At 45.7% G+C, this 20,222-nt stretch overlaps 1 protein-coding gene across 1 annotated transcript; it reads right to left on the reverse strand.

Annotated features, from left to right (window-relative positions):
* Positions 1–1,761: 1,761 nt before the first annotated feature.
* Positions 1,762–12,036, reverse strand: LOC114679048 (uncharacterized). Its single transcript, XM_078004376.1, has 3 exons — positions 11,952–12,036; positions 3,372–3,696; positions 1,762–3,233 (listed from the first exon to the last, which is right to left on the reverse strand). The coding sequence occupies exons 1-3, from the start codon at positions 12,034–12,036 to the stop codon at positions 2,879–2,881; spliced, it is 765 nt and encodes a 254-aa protein (XP_077860502.1). The 3' UTR covers positions 1,762–2,878.
* Positions 12,037–20,222: the final 8,186 nt, after the last annotated feature.

Below are 20,222 nucleotides of genomic sequence, written 5' to 3' on the forward strand. Positions count from 1 at the left end.
TTGAGTCCTCATATAAACCTGCTGCCTGGCTGTCAGCCTTGAGCCTGATGTTCACCTGGGATCCTGTGTCCACATTGGGACTGATTATTCACCCGGTGCCACGTGTGCACGTGGGGCCTGAGGGTTTACCTGGGCCTGATGCCCACCTGGGACCTTGTCTACCTGGGGCCTAGGAGTACTCCCTAGGCCGGGTGCCTACCTGGGTTCTGATATCCACATCGGGCTTGGTGTTCACTTGGGGCCTGGTGTTCTTCTGGGGATGGGTGTTCACCTGCAGTCTGATATCTACTTGGGGATTGGGTATCCTCTTGGGACCTGATATTCCCCTGTGACCTGGTGTACAACTGGGCCTGGGTGTCAGCCTGGCACCTGAGTTCAGTGTCCACTTGGGGCCTGGTGTTTAGCTGGGGCCTGATACCCACCTGAGGCCTGGGTGTTTAGGTGTGGCCTGTTATCTTTCTGTGGCCTGGGTGTTTATCAGGAGGCTGAGGTTCACCAGGCCACCTAGGTATCCACCTGGACCAAATGTCTCTCTGGGGCCTGATGTTCATTTGTTGTCTGGTGTTTACCAAGGGCTTGGGCATCCACCTGTTGACTGATGTTCAGCTGAGGCATAGATACTCACCTGGGGCCCGAGGGTACACCTGGGGCCTGACGTCTGCCTGAGGCCTAGTAATCCACATGGGCCTGGTGTTTACCGGAAGCCTAATACTCACCTTGGGCCTGGTGTTTGCCTGGAGCCTTGGTGTCAACCTGGGGCTGGACATCCACCAGGGGCCTATTATCCACCTGGAGACAGGATGTCCAGTTGGGTTCTCATGCCCACCTAGGATCATCCTCATGTATGGTGGATGAAATTTAGGGCCTGGTGGTAAAATTTAAAAGAGAACCTTAAAAGCTATCGAGCCAAGTGAAGCAAGCAGAGAAAGGTCATTCCATTCCAGCAATGAGAAGAATGTGAGCCCAGCGATGGAGCCATGAGCAGCTCAGTATGTGTTGGGACCTGCAAGAGGGAGGGAAGTTGTGGGTGCACTGGAATACCAGACCCGGGATGGGAGGATGCTTTTCAAGCTGCCTTTCCCTTTCTCCTGGAACGTCATAGGAAGCCAGACTTATTCTTTGTAGGTCAGAGTTGAGTGTTATGTAAATCAACGTTTGCAGGAAATGAAGTGGAAACACTTTTCGTAGATAGAAGAGACAGCACTTGCAAAAATTTAGAAATGTAAGGGGACATAAATTGGAAATGATTTTGTTTTTAAAACAAGTAGTTCGTAAACTTCACTTTCTTTTTATTTATTTATTTGAGACAGTCTTGCTCGGTCGCCCAGGCTAGAATGCAATGGCATGATCTCGGCTCACTGCAACCTCCACCTCCCAGGTTCAAGCAATTCTCCTGCCTCAGCCTCCTGGGTAGCTGGGATTACAGGCACACACCACCATGCTGGCTAATTTTTAATAGAGACATGGGGTCTTGCCATGTTGCCCCAGCTGGTCTCAAATTCCAGAGCTCAATGTGTTCCTCCCACCTTGGCCTCCCAAAGTGCTGGGATTACAACCAGGAGCCACTGCACCGGGCCAAGATGTTTCTTTTTAAACCTTATATTTGTCTGACGTCTGGGCTCTATGGGGTGTGGAAAGGGAAAGTGGTAGACATGTAATGACACAGAGGAGACTTGGACCTAAATGGTGAGACCCTGAAGTGTGGATGCTTTGGAGGAGAATATAGATCAAAGGTTGATGATCAAAGTATTTACAAATAACTATTTTCCATTCATTTATTTTTAATTTACAGTTCTGTATAAAATTGGAAGTAATATTCTTTATGTACAACTACAATAGATTTTATCCTTTTTCTAATATTTCTGCTCTAGTTACAGAACCATGAGCGATCTCTTTGATCAACTGGAATGAAAATGTTCCAGCTGCTTATAAGATTTTTTAAAGATAATTCTTTACAACAGCCTTGGGGGGTGCAGGTTGGTGTGAGAGAAGAGTAAGTTAAGGGGATGATATGAATATCAAAGAGAAACTAATGAATAAAGAAGTCCAACATCAAGATTAGTTTCAGAAGAAGTAATTTTCCACTAAAATTTGCAGATTTCCTTTTTACTTACATAGGAGTGTGGTTAATTAGGGAAGATATTTCTAACACCTGCACTTTTAGAACCATATTTATTATGCAGCATCGCAAAGCAGTCTTTCCTTCCACAACCCCCAGTCCCAGGACAAAAAATGTATGAGGGGAAGTACCTCAGCAAACCCAGTCAGAATGTGCAGCCGCTCAGTCTCGAATCTGTGTGGATTGCCCAGCGCCAGGGTCCAGGATCCGGAGAGGTGTCCGGGAGGAGAGGACCTTCAGACCGGGTAGGCTGTGCGCTCGGCGACCCCGACGTCATTCAAGGGAAGCTCCGCCATCCCGCGCCAGTGCCAGAGGTGCAGCTGCAAACTGCCCGTCCTGGCACGGGAAGCGGTGGGACGGGTGGGGGAAGGGGCAACCCCAGACTGTCCATGCCTCTCCCGCTGCCTGACACCAGCCAGGCAGCCCCCAGGGCCAGAGCCTCAGCGCTGAAGCCAGGCCATCCGTGAAGCCAGCCCGGTGGCCGCGGAGTGCCCGTGCCAGCCCCAGATCTCCCTGCGGACGATGAGCAGGGTAGGTGCGTGGCCAGACTGGCCCCCCTCCTCAGGCAGGGCGGGCTGCGCGCCTGCGATTTTCCGCCTGTGGTCCCGGGGCTGCCCGGGCCCGCCAGGAGAATCGGCGAGCCCAGCGGTGCCTGCCCCGGGCTGCAGCCCCACCTGTCTGCGGGCGCCGCCTGGGAGCGGCTTCCGGGAGTCGGGAGGCCCCCGCGGTGCAGGCGCGCGCCTAACGGCTTTGCGAGGCTCACTGGGTCTGAGAGGTCAGTAGGTCTGAGAGGTCGGAGGCTGCGAGTGTACTGGCCCCTCTCCTCGGGCAGGGCGGGCTGCGCGCCTGCGATTTTCCAACTGTGGTCCTGGGGCAGCCCGGGCCAGCCGGGAGAACCCGCGAGCCCAGCGGCGCCTGCCCCGGGCTGCAGCCCCACCTGTCGGCGGGCGCCGCCTGGGAGCGGCTTCCGGGAGCCGCGTGGCCCCCGCGGTGCAGGCGCGCGCCTAACGGCTTTGCGGGGCTCACTGGGTCTGAGAGGTCAGTAGGTCTGAGAGGTCGGAGGCTGCGAGTGTCGCTGCTGAAGGGTGGACCGGGCTGGATCGCGGATTCTGGGCTAGATCGCAGAGGTTGGGTCGGGGATTGGGAGTTGATTGGGGGTTTGGGGCTGGGTGTGGGGCGGGGGGTGATGAAAAGGGGACAGGGAGCTGCCGCGGCTCAGGAGCCGGTGGTTGGGGGTCTGAGAAGAACTCACCTCCTTGAAGAAGTTCTTCGGCTTCGGGAGCCGCAGGGGCCAGCGGGCCTGGGCCCCACAGACCACGTCTGCACGGGTTCGGGGCACCGAATCTGGGACGCGGAACTGCGGAGGATCCACAGGGCGCCGTCACGGGCGATGCCGCGGAGGTGGAGCGCCGCCTGGCGCGCGGGAGCAGAGACCTGGAAGCCTGGGACAGGCCGCACAGGGAGCGGGGGCTCGGCCCAGGGTGGGAGGGGGTCCCCGGGCCCGGCTTCCCCGCAGCCCCTGGGACCGGGCCTTGGAGGGCGCAGGACGCCCTCGGAGCGGCGGTGCCAAACGGAGCCTCAGCTGCTCTGCATCCCTCATAATTCCCCGGCCGGAGCACTTGGTGGAGAATGTGAGTGATGTAACTCACAAAGCGAAGCACATACAGTGTTTTTATTTTTAACCTACACGTTTAAATCATGATGTTATATACATTATAGGAGGTGCCTAAGGAGAGAACTCATTCCCCTGTCAAAAAGTACCGTGAGTCATTTTCAGTAGCGAAAAGTTCTCAGGTAGAACTATTCGTTTTACATCCGTATCCACCTGTGTAGATCGGTTCCTTACTGAAGGTTCTTAGAGGGAAACTTAGAAGTGGGAGGTGGGTTCTGTGTTGTTGAATGGGAAGACACATTTTTTAAAAAAAATGTGAACTCTTTCTCTGTTTATCAGTTTTACATAAGACAAATGAAAATATCAAGGTTTTAACATTTTTGCATGACACCTGCTGTCTTTTACTATTGTGACAACATTTAAAACAAGTTTATAATGGAGTGAAAAATACACTTCCTCCTCTAGATAACAAAATTTGCTATTAATTTCTACAATTAATGGTTTACTAACAGCTGAAAAGACAGATAAATGCATGGAACAGAATAGGAAATGCAGAAACAATGAAATTCTGTAAGACATACATAAGGATTGATAATGTTAACAGTCATGAATAGGAAAGAATGAATTGTTAATGGAAAAAATGCCTGCTGTTTGAAGAAAACTAGTGAAAGTTTATGTCACAAACATGAGTTCCTGATGGAGTACAGATTGAAATTTTTACATATGCAAATGAGAAAAGTACCAGAAGAGAACACACATGCTTATTTTACAGGTAAATTTTATGTTGACAAAGGCCTTCCTAAGAATGACCTCGCAAGCGGGCATTCTGAAGGTTGATTTAGCAAAGTAAAAATTAAAACTGCCTGTGTATCCGAAAAAAAATTAACAAAAGAGAACATACTTGAAAAATATTTACTGTATTATATATATTCAGATGAAAAGTATGTTTTCATTTTACAGAAATTACATTCGTATGTATCATATACATAGTACTGGTATGTATAACATATATTACAGATATGTAAATTACATATACACAGATAAAAAGTTATATATATACACATACGTATATACTCATTAGATGAAAAGTGCATCTTCATTTTTTTTTTTTTTTTTTGAGATGGAGTCTTGCTCTGGCACCAGGCTGGAGTCAGTGGCAACATCTCATCTCACTGCAATCTCCATCTCCTGGGTCCAAGTGATTCTCCTGCCTCAGCCTCCCCAATAGCTGGGATTATAGGTGTGCCGCCACCACACCCGGCTAATTTTTGTATTTTTAGTAGCGATGGGGTTTCACCATGTTGGCCAGGATGGTCTCGAACTCCTGACCTCGTGATCTGCCTGCCTTGGCCTCCCAAAGTGCTGGGATTACAGGTGTGAGCCACCACACTGGGCCTGAAAAGTGCATCTTCATTTTACAGGGAATTCTCACAAATCAAATAATCAAAAACTCTAAAAGTGGGCAAAGTACTTCTTTGCAGACCTATAAGTTACTTATGTACATAGGAAGAAAATCCTTTGCATTTCTGGTGTAAGAATTTAAAAGAGGAATGAAACTGTTCTCTATCCACAATATGTGTGAGGATGTTTTATACGCTGCCTAAAGTTTAAGTTGCTGATTGCTCTTTAAATACATAACATGGTGGTGAGTACTATATTTAAAAAATGTGTATGCCCGTTACCCTTCAATTCCATTTTACTGAATACCCTTGGGAAATAGAGATACATGCTCTTTGTTTTTCACAGCACTTATTTTAAAAAGAACCCCTAGAATGGATCCTATAAAGAAATTTCAGTTGCATCCATAGGATGCAATAATATGTGACCACTGAAGGTGACAATAGATACAGAAGTATGTTGATGTATGAAGATGTATTTTGTTATAGCCAGCGAGGAAAAAAGAATCCGTTTGATTATACATATACAGAAACAGACTATGGTCTTGTGTTAGCAGAAAATATGTACAAAGTATGATAAAATGTGTAATTTCTGGGCATTTGTGTTTTAAGTAAAGATTTTGTTCCTTTTTCTTAACTCTGATTGCTGCAGTGAACATATACAAAGCTTCTAGTAAAAGTTGATTATTAATGGAATAATCCTTGGGAAGAGAGGAATATGAATTTTGCACAGATAAAAATATCACTTTCTATTTTTTATCATTATTATTATTTATGTGTGTTGTTGTCATCTTTGAACTTGTAGCCTCTTCAGAAGTAAAAGGGAATTTTTTATCTGTGTTTCCAGATTTTATTATGTATGTATTTTATTATGTACATATGTTTTTCTTATATATACATTCATTTCATATATACAAACAATGATAGATGAATCATTTCATTTTACTTGTATTCTTTAAAAATAAACATAACAAAATATAAATAGTTACTGTTGTGAAAATATTGCTTTATTCGAGTTTATTTAAAAATATTGAACCCCCCAACTGTATTTATCCATTCTTTCATTCCATTTATTCATCGAACATAACCTGAGTGCCTGTTACGTGGCAGACATATTCTGCTATCTCTCAGGAAATAGATGTATATATAATATATATATATATTATATATATGACATATTCCGCTATCTCTCATCCTTAAAAACTTCATATTTACCTGTCCTGCCTGCACAAGCTGAGAAATTTCAAATGGGAATATTAGGACTTCATCTCACTGGCACTTTATCTCCTGCCTTTCAAACAAAAGCATTTGTGAAGTTAGAAAATAGTAGAAGAAGTTTATCAGTCTTAAATACTAATATTAATCATTGGAAAGTCTGATTTGTGTATATTTTGTAAATATAAGTAGTGAATAAAATGAGCCGTACCTATTCATTTGAATCTTGAGTTTCCTTTGGCTTCAGGTTGTTTGAAAATCAAAGAATTAAAAAATGCATGATTGTTATTTCAGTGCTCTTTCCCCATAGTCCCTTTAAGAACTAAAATGTATTTAAGGGCCAGTTACATGCCTAGAACTGCCCTAGACCTGCTGAGTGTACCGTATTCTACTTAACGTAAGGTCTCATGGATTGTGAGATGCCCGATTATTTTATATATCAGTAAGATCATTTTTAAAATGCTACCAATTATAGTTGTAACAAATCGTGAATGATAAGTGGCATTGCAATATCATAAGTGTTAGAATATGACCTACTCTTTAAGTAATCCTACAAAATAGGTATAATTGTATCATTTTACTTAATTAAATTGCTTTTGTTAAGTAGTAGTAATCATAATAATTATAATATCTGGCTGGGTGCAGTGGCTCACACCTGTAATCCCAGAACTTTGGGAGGCTGAGGTGGGAGGATCGCTTGATGCTAGGAGTTTGAGACCAGCCCAGGCAACAAAGTGAGAGTCTTACTCTACAAAACATTTTAAATTAGAAGCTGGGCATGCTGGTGTACATCTGTAGTCCCAGCTACTCAAGAGGCTAGGGATGGAGGATCACTTGAGCCCAGGAGTTTCAGGCTACAGTGAGGTGTGATTACATCATTGCACTCCAGCCGGGGCAGAAGAGTGAGACCTAGTCTCAAAAAACCAAAAATCTAACAATTATTGAGTTGTTGCTGTAGGGACTTTTCTAAATACTTTACACAGTTTCTCATTTAAGCATCATGATGGCGTCCTATGAGATGGCTACTGTTGTCATCTTTGTTAATGAGGAAGTTGAGGCACAGAAAGGCTAAGCAATACCTGGTAAATGACAGTTTAACGTAGGACTCAAGCCCTAGTTGAACTGAATCCAAAGACTGAGCTCTTTCTATTCAAATAGGCTGCTGTTTTCATTAAGGCAGTGAACAATAAGAGCTAATACGTATTGTACTTTACTCAAGAAAAATTAAGTATTTGTTTTCAAGGCAGAGGAAAAACATGCTCTTCAGTGTTTACAATTATGTGAATTATTGTGTGTTTTGAGATATTGCACTCCAATTTCCTAAAAAGTCCTCTTACTCTCATAGAACTGCTCTACATTTGGCCTGTGCTAATGCCTGTGGGGAAGTGGTCACTCTCCTGCTGAGCAGAAAATGCCAGACTGACATTTGTGACAATCAAAACAGTACGCCTTTGATACAGGTATATAGTAGCCAACTCTTTAGCATGACATGGGTTTGATTTACACATATAGAATTAAAACAAATACATCTCATTTACATGTAACCAGTTGGTATAACCTGTGGAATCTGTATTTTGAATTCTTAGAATTTGCAATCTATTTCTTGATCTAATATGGGCAGGCTGTACATTGCCAGGAAGAGACTTGTGCCAACACTCTGCTGGAACATGGCGCCAATCCAAATCTTAAGGATATCTACGGCAACACTGCTCTCCATTATGCTGAGTGTAATGAGAGTACGTCACTGGCAGAAAAACTGCTTCCCCATGATGCAAATATTGAAGCACTGGACAAGGTATAGATTAACAACTTTCTTTTCAAAATATGTGTTTTAACCTTGACGTAGGTAAGGGTCCATTTTTTGTATTTGGAAGCTCAAGCATTCCCTGAATGCAAATGCAAATTAAGTTATTTTGAAATAACTTAATTGTCTTAAGATTTTATTTTAAATATTGATACTTTTAAAGGAGCATTAAAGGGCACGGCTTTTTAAAATGCACTTTGGAAAATATTTGTGAATTTGTTAAAGATAAAATCTTTTCAATTTTTTTTTATGCAGGGTTTTTAATTTCCTAATTAATGTAAAACAACACAGGGAAGAAAATATGCCCTGGAAATAGGCTTTATCTTAAAAAACAAAACTAAAGCAACTTACAGTAAATGGACATCTTGGCCAGGTATGGTGACTCACGCCTGTAATCCCAGCACTTTGGGAGGCCAAGGCAGGTGGATCACAAGGTCAGGAGATCAAGACCATCTTGGCTAACAGAGTAACACCTTTTTCTTCCCACCATTAATCATTCACTGCCATTCAGAGAGTCTTCAGAAATTTACTTACAGGTAATCTTTCAATAAGTAGAAGCTAACCCTTTCATGATTTCATGTCCCTTTGTCACCATATAGGTGATTATATGTCAACAAATGTTCATTACAAGTTGGGTTTTCTCAATTAGAATAGAAGCAAATCCTAAACTTCTTTTTTAGTTGAAGCTGTGTATTATGAACTATCTCAGTATGTCTGTTAAGTTTATAGAGCTTTAGCATAACCAGGATGTCAGTTTTAAACAATGAAATCCACGAAGTTAATAAGAAAACAGATAGGAATTATTTAATAATTTAGTTTTGGCGGTCCTGTGTACAAACTATGTATTTGGTTAACAATCTGGGAAAATTGTGTATAAATAGATTGTAAGTGCATAAATGTTGGAAAAATTCTTGAAGTGGGTATTATGAGTCTTTTTAGCAATTTCTATTATATATGAGGGCCTGATTTTTGGAAAACATATGATACTGGAGAAGGAAAATATTTTACATGCAAATAATTGGATTATACACAACCATTTAGTAACACATTCGTAGCGAATATAAAAACATAAGGACTGTATTCTAAATGTGGTGCACAGATTTGTTTGTTTTCCTCTATAAATTGAGTCAACATGTAAAATTTAGAAGACGTGTGCAGAAATCGGGACTTCAGGCTCGTCTTAAAAAATCAAATCTGGCGTCCCCTGGGTTTCTATCACTGTTTGGCCTGCTGTGCAGAGGCTGCCCCTTTACAGAAGGCATATATTCTCCAACTTGCTACTGTGCCCACATCAATGCTTCCCTTTCTCAGGGAACCTTCCTTTGCCCTTGTAAGTATTTGGGTTTACAATTCCTAGGCTGTAGTATATTTTGATAAAGACTTCAAGGTTTTTAAGTCAGCGTGTATTTGTTTATAATACATGGTCTATAGATTATACAAATTCCTCAGTTATGGGGTTGAATTTTAGAATTTAGAAGTTTTTAAAACTTCTTCTTTATCTATACCACAAATAATCATCTACCGATAAGAATGTCTAGAAGCCTTTTTAGGTTGTTCCTGGTTATTGGTGGACAGTTTATGAATGTTGCAGACATCACATCTTTCTCCTCAGCAATCTTCCCTAAAAACGCAAGTGACTTATTGGCTTTTGTTATGCTAGAGATAATCCATACGGATCCGTATGAGAGCTTTTATTGACAGGCCATTGTGTTTTTATTTCTGATTTATATTTTGCCTAAAATAAAAACTAATTTTAAATACGATTTAAATAGAAACCAATAAAAATGGGTTTAAAAAGTAGAGTTGCATTAGGGCCCCAAGATTACCATTAGAATTGACAATAGAATTTCTTACTGAGCTTTGGGTTTTTTTTAAGATTTATTCTTAAGTTTTTTAAACCTCTCTTACGCAGAGCATACTAAGCTTTCTAACAGTTAAGATAAAAATCTATTCTCTTGTATTAGGAAAAAAAAACCAATGGACTATTTAATAATAAAGAGAATAAGTGCGTTTGAAGCCAATCTCTCCTAATTCAGAGCTTATTTCCTTAGTGACCCATTTGGAACAGCAGTGCCTGACATTAGCACCTGGGATCCCGACACCATTGACAGAAGTGAATCAAGCAAGTTTGTACCACACAGAGGAAACCTTCACCTCTGTTGGGAAGCTCTGGCAACAGTATCTCTGAAACTCTTAATTCCTCAATTGTTAATGTTTGCCACAAAACTATTGTCAAATGGGGATTAGGTAAAGTTCAAGACATTTCTTGATTATTAGACATGAAATAGTTTTGTAACTTCTCAAATGCAGACGGTCATGTAGTCTTTGTCTTGGGGTACTTCTGGTAAAGCAAATATTCTTTAAAATACAGTTTAAGAAACACTGCTCTAGATATAATAATTTAGATGATTAATTTATGTAAAAAAGCTTAAAGTATTTGCTACCGTGTCTTAGGTCTTTGGGGCTATAGAGACAAAAGATACAGCCCTTGCCCTCAAGAAGCTCTTGGTTTCAGAGGGAAGCAATAAAATGATTACAATATACTATGCTAAGTGCTGTGTGAAAAGCAAGGATTCTTGGGACTGGTAAGTGTTTGAAGTGAGTTTTGGCGATGACCACAGTTAATGTGGGGAGGCAGAGGAGGGCTGTTTGCAAGGCAAAGAGTAGCGTGTGAGGAAGCACAGAGGAGTGAGAAGGACGGAACTGCTTTTCATTTACTTCCTGTCTATATTGTATGTTGAAGTTCAAAGCATCTTAGAGCAGATTTTCAGTACAGTTGAGAAATATGTAATTTTGGCTTAGCCCAGGTGTTCTCAGCCTGTTCTTTTGGGACCCAGGCCAGGTGTTCACAGCTGTCCTCACTGGCCCAGCCCAGGGTTTCATTGCCACCCTCACTGGGCCCAGCTCAGGGGTTCACAGCTGTTGACTTTGGGCCGAGCCCAAACACTCCAAGCTGTCCTTAGAGGGCCCAGCCAAGGTGTTCACAGCTGTCCTCATTGGTAGCTAGCCCAGGTGTTAGTCCTGGTCGCCAGTGGGCCCAGACCAGTGTTCACAGACACCCTCATTGGGCCAGCCCAGGAGCTCCATGCTGACCTCACTGGGCCCTGCCTAGCTCTTCACAGCTGTCCTCACTGGGCCCAGGCCAGGTGTTCACAGCCATCCCCGTCAAGGTCAGCCCAGGGGTTCACAGCCTTCCTCGTTTGTATGAGCTCAGTTTTTTTTGTACCAACAGTTATTCATAGCCATCAATATCAAGGCAAGCCCAGGAGTTCACAGTTCCCTTCAGTGACATCAAGCCCAGGGTTAAGAGCCATTTTCATTGGCCCCAGGCCACCTGTTCATAGCTCTCTTCATTGTGTCCAGCCCAGGGCTTCCCAGCTGTCTTCATCCAGGCCTCACCAGTGTTCACAGTGGTCCCCATGTAACCCTGCCAAGGAGTTCTCTGTCATCCACATGACAGCCAGCCCAGATGTCCATAGCTGTCCTCATTGAGGGCAGGCAGTTTGTTCACACATGTGCTTATTGGTGCCAACCACCCTCTTAGAGGCCATCTCAGGTATTGGCAGCCATCCACACTGGGCCCAGCCCAGGTGTCCACGCCTGTCCCCATTGTGCCTAGCCCTGTTGTTCATAGATTTCCTCACAAGACTTCTTTGAGTTGTTTCCAGCAGTTTCCATGGTCCCAGGCCAGGGCTTCACAGATGTCCTCAGTGGGGACAGCCCATCTGTTCACTGTTGTCTTCATTAGGCCCGGTGCAGATGTTCACAGCCGTCCTCATTTGACTCAGCCAAAATGAACAGAACCGTCCTCCTGAGCGCACACCAGGTGTTTGTAGCTGTCCACATTGGGGTCAGCCCAGGTGTTCACAGCCATGCATTCTGGGCCCATCCCGGTTATTCCAGGCTGTCCTCTTGGGCCCAGCCCACATGTCCACAGCCATCCTCCTTGGTCCCAGCACAGGTGTTCACAGCTATCTTCGTTGGCCCTAGGCCAGATGTTCACATTCGATCTCACTGGGCCCAGACCAGCTATGCAAAGTTTTTGCCTTGAAGTTGAGGTGTGTTGAAGTTGGGGCTCTGAGGTTGGATAGCAGTGTGCAGATGCAGGTGACTTGTGCCCTAGCACTGGGCTGCCTGGCTGTGCCCTGAGCTTGTCTGACCTTCAGTCTGTGCTGAGTTGGAACCTACTCTAGAGGTTTCCAGATCTCTTCTTTTCACCCTCCACCCCACCAGACCCTCAGGCCTTTTCTGTGCTCACTTCCCAAGCTCCCCTTGGACTCTGCTCCAGAGTACAAGTCAGCCCCACCTGGGACCTTGACTGCCACTTCACCCCCATTGATCTTCTGAGCCTGTGGTGAAGATATGTCCAGACCCCTTTCTGCCCCAGAGCTGCAATGGGTCTCAGAGGAGCCCAGCTGTACCCCATAGTCTACCCTGGGGAGCTGGAGACACATCTGATACTGTCACTGCAGGGGGTGCCCCATGTGGCAGCTGCTCTGCCGGGGCTGCCTGACCCATCCCCAGCTGTAACTCCCATGTCACTGGTATGCACAGGCACTCAGCTCTTTGACTTTGTCACATCCACGTTCTTGTTTGGTGGCACCAGGTCCTGGCAGGTCTGAGGGAAGAACCCTTTGAAACTCAGTTATCTGTGTCCAGCAAGGATAGGTGTGAGGCCTCGTGCATCCAGCATCAGGGAAACCTCGTCAGGTGTTCCTCCCAAGTAGGTGCCCATTGCAGTGCCTGCCCCTGCTGGTGGGCACTGCCTGAGCTAAATCCCTGTCTCACCTTCCCGGACCTTCACCTGGTTTCAGGGCTCCTCAGCCACCCGCATGCCACTGAAACGTCAAAGAGCTTGTGAGGAAGCTTCTGGAGCACCTGCCTTCTAGAGGAGGCTGAGGACAGCTGTGGACGGTTATTTATGGGGATGTTTTTGACCTGGGCCGCAAGCAGGTGGGTAAGTGGCACAGGGATGGCAGCTCAAGGTGCCCTGGCTTCTCTGCATGCCTGTCAGTGAGTGGAGGAGCCCAGGCCTGCCACCAGGTTCCGTCCTAGCTTATTCTCTATCCTCAGGGAATAATTCTCTGTGTCGTCAGGTGGGGTACCTACCCTGTCTCTGCCTCAGTTTCTTCCTCTGTGAGACAGGGATCCTAACAGGCCCTACCTCTGACAGTGGTTTTGATGAAGTACGCGATGTGGGTGAAGCACCTGGAGCAGCCCACTCTCGAAGAACGCACCACAGACTCTCAAGGTTCATGTTGAAAGGGGGCTGGGGCAGGGCAAAAGTGGGCAGGCCATTTCAGCTCCAGGCACCTGGGCTGACAGATTGGGTTAAATTAGCATGTGCCTTGCTGAGTGCACAGGGGACAGTTGTCCAGGCAAGAGGCACCAGGGTCAAAGCTGTGATGCCTTGGCCTCGTCACCCTAGGTTAGGGCCAGTGCATGATGTAGTCAGCCAGGGGAGGGCTCTGGAGCCCTGCAGCCGAGGGGGCCTGGTGACCCTCTCAAGGTTATTCACCAGCCACTAGGGTGGCCTGCGCTTTTCTAGCCAGGCCTCACTCTAGGGAAAAAAAAAATTGATTGTAACCTTGTTGGCAGTTTCCTTTGCATAGAAGTGGGAAGTCACTGCTAGCGAGGCTGGTGATGAACTCTGCAAAAGCTGGGAAATCTGGTTTGAGCAGGAGCGCCCATTATCTTGGCCAAGCTGCTACAGCTGGGCTGGCGGGTGTGGAAGTGTGGGTGGTGGTCGTGGTGCTGTTTGGGGCCCAGGCCCCTCAGAGCAGAAGACTGGGCCTGTGTGCAGAAGGCAGCCTTGGGGTGCTGGCTCCCCTAGTGCCCAGTTGCTGATGAAACCTCAGCCATGCCCTGACCCCTTCCCACCCGTGGCAGAGGGCTGTGTGTCTTCTAAGGGTATCAGGAGGCTCAGGTCCTGGTCATGGTTTCACCATGAGTGTGAGAGGCAAATTCGGGGCCTCCATGTCTTGGCACGGAATGAGGAGAGGGATGTCTGTGTTGTGCAGTGGGTGGCTAAGGCAGAGTCTTGAAGGAAGAAGCCTCCAGAAGAAAGGACGATGCAGAGATGGTGGCATCTTCAGGGCTAGGGCCAGCTCCCATCTCTGCTCCTCCTCCCGCTGCTCCTCCAGGTCACCCCTCTCCCAGCTGGGGGCCCAGGAGGAGAGGAGTCTGCAGGGGCCCTGCACCCCACCCTGGGTCCCCTGCTCTACATTTCGGGAAGAAGGAATTGAAGTCTGGGACTCAGGCTGCACTGCCATGATAGTGACAGTTGTCCTTATTGGACACCAGGGAGGTAGCCCTTGGCATTTATTGAGTGCCCAGTGTATGCACTAGGCTGTCCATGCATCTCCAGAGACCAGTGTTTTCTTGATGGTCTGACAGAGGTTTAAACTAAGGGCACTAGGAATGGGACAGGCTGTCGGATTTTCCAGATGGAGGGACTGACTTGTAAGTGAGTGCAGCTGGGCTGTGGGGCCATGAACTGAGGCAGTTGGCTCCCAAAATGAGGCTCCTGTGGACCACTCAGTCCAGCCTGCTCCAGGCCTTTCCTCCTCACCCTCTCAGTGCCGGGCATTGGGCCATGACGGGCTGGGCGATCTGATGCCTTGTTATACGCCTTCCTTTTATGTTTAGATGCAGCTGCCCAGCATGCCTGCTGCAGTAGAGATCGTACGACTGACAGAATGGAAGCTTTGTGACACCGAGGTACCAAATTACAAACAGCACCTAAGGCCATGCCAGGCAAGGGTTGAGTCACACACGCCTCGACTTAAAGAATAAACTGTTCTGATTGCCACAGGGCTTTCTTTTTCTCTAGCAGCTAAATAAGCACTATTAAAACCATGGTAACTCAGCACCAGACACTGACTGACTGGCCCCCAAACCCTGTTCTAGCAGCCGTAACTACAGCTCTGATGGGACAAGAGACTGTTTTTAGTAACTTTCTTGTATTAAGAGCCCACCCACCATGGACTGATTCTGGCCGGTTTACAGAGGCTGTGCACTTGCGTGCCTTTGTGTCCTGAAAAGACCTTTTGAGGTAAAGAGCCTAATTGTAACACATTTTGTAATTACATTTTGTAATACATATTGTCTTCACCCCAAAGTGAACATGGGTCGTGTGTTACACGCATGTTTGGTCGGTACACATGCATCAGGACCACTGTCATGAATATTCCTGGCTCCTCCTGTAACCTGTTGAAAGTTTCTATTTAGCCAGCTTGTCCAGAGTAAAGCTCCTGCCCCAACTCTTCCTCCTTCCACGTGCCAGGCTCTTACCTCGGTGGGAGGCACACTTCCCAGCCTGCGGGATGGCCACTTTGTGGGCTGTGTGCAACCTTTTATAAGAAATAAAGTCTCTTTGCTGAGCAGACGCTCTTTAGTTTAATTAGGTCCAATACCAAGCCTCAGCAATACGCAGTTTCCCCATGTAACAAGCCTGCACACGTACCCCTGAATCTAAAGTGGAGAAAAAAAGTCTCTCCATTTCCAAATGCATAAATCTTGTGAACAGAGTGAATGAAATGGTTTCTTCGTAGAGCAGCATATCAGGTCTACATTACCTTTTGTTACCTGTTACCCTGTAACGCGCTTTGGTTAGTTTCCCTGAGTGTTTGTATTTACTTGTCAATCAACTCACAGTGGCTGATGCATAAGTGAAACCCACACTTAACTTACTCTTGGCTGATGCCATAGAGTGACAGGCCCTTTCTCACATATCTGAGAGGTATCTCTGTACTGGAGATTTTTAAGCTGGAATATGCACGTGGCTTTTAAAACATGTTTGCAGTTTCTTTGCTATTCTCCTTTTGAGAGGTGGCGTCTCTGCCCACCCTCACTGGTTAATCAGACTTGACACTAGTGCTTGCTTTTCACTGGCAGATGACGTGGAAGTGATGTTGTGTAACTTCCACAATTATGTTAGAAACGCCATGAGTGTCTGCCTGCTTCACTCAGGACACTCACCAGTGAAGCCCGTGGCCACCAATTCAAAGCTCTGAGTGTCCTGAGACTGCCTGCTGCTTGGAAGCCCAGGGAAGTCCTGTGTGTTCTCCAGCCAAGCCCAAGTTCCTCTGCAGACCTGTGCATGACGGCACATCCAGATGATTCCAGCCCCCTGCTGTGAATTTAATCCCACTCCATAAGACTTCTCTGCAGTCCCCAGACATCAACAAGCACCAGTAAGCTCTCTGTTCTGTGTCCTGCCTGAATTCTTGTCCCTGTGAAACATTAGCAGATTGAAATGTTTGCTTTCTACCAGCATTAGGAGGAATTAGTTCTTTTTATTAAAAAGAAATCACAGTAGAGACATCAGGAATAGCACACTTGCAGGACGTTCACAAGGCACAGAAGACTGCACACTGACATCTGGACTTGTCTTTTCCTCTTCTGCGGCCTGCCAGCTTCTGCCTCTGGAAGTAACAACTGTTAAATTTCTGCACATCTTTCCAGATTTATTAATTGAACAATCATATAGCACTGACACCATGACAAAGCTTTGTAAAAGGGCTTTGGCTGCCAGCGTAAAAGACTCATTTATTTTCATTTACTGTGAACACTTAGGTGGCACCAGGAAGGAAAGCCTTATGCTCATTCCTTTTTATTCTTCGTAACATATTATGTTTTTTAAAATGTCTTTTCCGGAGGCTGGGCGCAGTGGCTCACACCTGTAATTCCAACACTTTGGGAGGCCTAGGTGGGTGGATCATGAGGTCGGGAGATCGAGACCATCCTGGCTAACACGGTGAAACCCCGTCTCTACTAAAAATACAAAAAATTAGCCGGCATGGTGGCGGGCGCCTGTAGTCCCAGCTACTCAGGAGGCTGAGGCAGGAGAATGGCGTGAACCCGAGAGGCAGAGCTTGCAGTGAGCCAAGATCGTGCCAATGCACTCTAGCCTGGGCAGAGATATAAATCTGTGGTCTAGTATTTTTAAATTACGTTTTCTCTCTCTCTCTCTCTCATATGTGTGTATATTTATATGTACACACCTGCACAATTTTCTATTCAGTTGTTGAGAATTAAAATTCTCCATTTACACAGGTAATATGTATTCCTTTCCGAATACCTTCAATTCCTTCCCAAACACCCCTTCAATTAGATAATCCCTGAAAAAAAATTGCAACATCTATATTAATGCAGTTTTTATACCTCATCAATGACCCATTTGATGTAATAGTTCTTAAAACGTGTGATGAATCAACAGTGATGGAAATTTGTACTGAATCATTTCATATCTTTTTTATTACTATGAATTATATTCTTAGAGATTGGCTTTAAAATTGAACTTACACTAATGCATTTTAAATTTAATTTGGAACTAGTTTAGAATTGTTGAAGCTAGGACTCTCTGGTGACTTGGGAATAGTAGAATTGGGTGGGGATGGCATTTTACATCCAGCCTGGAATCTCCCTTTATTCTCAATGTATTAGCTTTTCTTATCTTTACTCTGAAATTTTCACTATCAAATATAGTGGAGAGGCAGATCTTTTTCCTCCTTTAATGTTTGTTTCATAAATACAGAATAATACTGTGTGTCTGGGATTCAGTTTTTGAAATGAAACATGGAGTCTAAGTGACCCCTTGTCAATGTGACCATGGACTGGTCTAGATCACAGCTATTGTGACACGTGCGCTTGCGAAAATTCTACTGTGACCTGTCGCTGAGGTGACCTGATGATATAGGTCTTGCCTTTCATTTTAGCTGCCATTCTGGCAACTAAGCGTTGGCAGGAAACGCAGCTTAGTTGTGTCCGAGGACTCACGATGGGAAACGTTTGTAGTTGCTGCCTCAATGGTATGTATGTTCATTTCTATCTTCTGACTGCAGTTTCTTCAGGTGGGCCAGTTTTCCTGTATGTTAAATGTCATTCTGATTTTTTTTTATTTCCCCAACTCCCATTTGTCTACAGATTTATAAATATGTTTTAGAGTTTTATTACTCAATTTGTATTTTTTATTCTTCTATCAAGATTTTTGCCTCAAATATTTTCCTCTAGAAAAATACACTGTTTCCAATGCCATCTTTTTTTTTTTTTTTTTTTGACAGAGTCTTGCTCTGTTGCCTAGGCTGGAGTGCAGTGGCATGATCTCAGCTCACAGCAACCTCCACCTCCCGGGTTTAAGCAATTCTCCTGCTTCAGTCTCCAGAGTAGCTGGGATTACAGGCATCCGCCACCACGCCTGGCTAATTTTTGTATTTTTAGTACAGACAGAGTTTCACCATGTTGGCAAGTTAGGTCTCGAACTTCTGACCTCCTGATCCACCTGCCTTGGCCTTCCAAAGTGATGAGATTACAGGCATGAGCCACAGCACCTGCCCCCCCCCTTTTTCCCCCCCGGCAGAGTCTTGTTCTGTCACCCAGGCTGGAGTGCAGTAGCATGATCTCAGCTCTCTGCAACCTCTGCATCCCAGGTTCAAGCGATTCTCCTGCCTCAGCCTCCCAAGTAGGTGGGACTACGGGCGCCTGCCACCATGCCTGGCTAATTTTTGTATTTTTAGTAGAGACGGGGTTTCGCCATGTTGACCAGGCTGGTCTTGAACTCCTGACCTTGTGATCTGCCCACCTTGGCTTCCCAAAGTGCTGGGATTACAGGTGTGAGCCACTGCGCCTGGCCTTTTTTTTTTTTTTTTTTTAAACACTATTTCATAGACTAGATACAGAAGAAACCACTGAAAACCCAACTGGAGTGCCACATTTTCAGTTCATTCCCATTAATTGCTTGTTCAGGACGGTTCAGTTGAAGGGAATTTTATTCTTGGCACAGCCATCGAGTGGTAGTTAGTCTGGAATGTCCTAAGTTCCGAACTACCCTGGGGGCCAAGCAGAACGTGGTCCTTTGGTGTGGTCAGTTGGTCATGGAGGGCTGCTCACTGCCAGAGAGCTGACAGTAGGGGCGCTGGGTAGGATGACCAGACATTTGCATTTGTTCCTCAGAGAGGCTTCGTTTGCAGGAAAGTGCCATATTTTAGCCCAGGAGTTAAAACCTAGAGACAGGAGTTATGTTTTGTTTAATGATTTGAGCTTTTTTCTGGACTCAGCACCTCTTCCAATACCTCGACCTTCCTGAAGAGCCCTTGGTACAGGAGGATTGAGAAAGGGAGTGGTGGCCGGGCGCGGTGGCTCAAGCCTGTAATCCCAGCACTTTGGGAGGCCGAGGTGGGCGGATCACAAGGTCAGGAGATCGAGACCACAGTGAAACCCCGTCTCTACTAAAAATACAAAAAATTAGCCGGGCGCGGTGGCGGGCGCCTGTAGTCCCAGCTACTCAGGAGGCTGAGGCAGGAGAATGGCGGGAACCCGGGAGGCGGAGCTTGCAGTGAGCCGAGATCGCGCCACTGCACTCCAGCCTGGGCGACAGCGTGAGACTCCGTCTCAAAAAAAAAAAAAAAAAAAAAAAAGAGAGAAAGGGAGTGGAATGAGCTCCAGGTTCAGGGTCCAGGCCATGATTTAGAGGCCTCAGGTGTTCAGGGATCTCTGTCCCCGGAAAATCAACCAAATTCTTGTCCCAGATCTATCATTGGTCAGTGCTGTGAATCTGGGCAGGCCGCTCAAATCTCTTCATTTCACTTCCCTGAACCGTCAACTCTGAGTGGCAGCCCCTGCTCTGCTCATCTCTCTGGACTGATGTGGGCACCATGGGAAATTCGGACAGAAATTTTCATGAGTTCTAAAGCATGGGACCCATGTCAAGAATGAAGAGAATTTTACCCTCCACTGCCCTGGAGTCCCCAATTCCTTCTCTATTAACCACTACCAAGGGCCTGGGTTCTTCTTCCAGACACGAAACAATTGAACACTTTATGGCACTTAGGAAGCACCCGTCTTAAGGCTTTAAGTGGTCTGTTTAACTATTTTTACTCTTTTAACATAACGTAGGCCATTATCAACATTTCCACATTCAGACTAGGGATCGGAGGCCCAGAGGGGTCTATAGAACTTCCTCAGGTTCTAGCAGCTTTTCAAAAGTCCTTGAGCTCAGATCCTATGCACCAGACCCTACGCTCTTGGTCACTCCAATCTACTACCTTTCTGTAATGTCTCATCTCAATACAGGCA

Source organism: Macaca mulatta, chromosome 6 (genome assembly GCF_049350105.2).
Source record: "Macaca mulatta isolate MMU2019108-1 chromosome 6, T2T-MMU8v2.0, whole genome shotgun sequence".
Lineage (NCBI taxonomy): Eukaryota > Metazoa > Chordata > Mammalia > Primates > Cercopithecidae > Macaca > Macaca mulatta.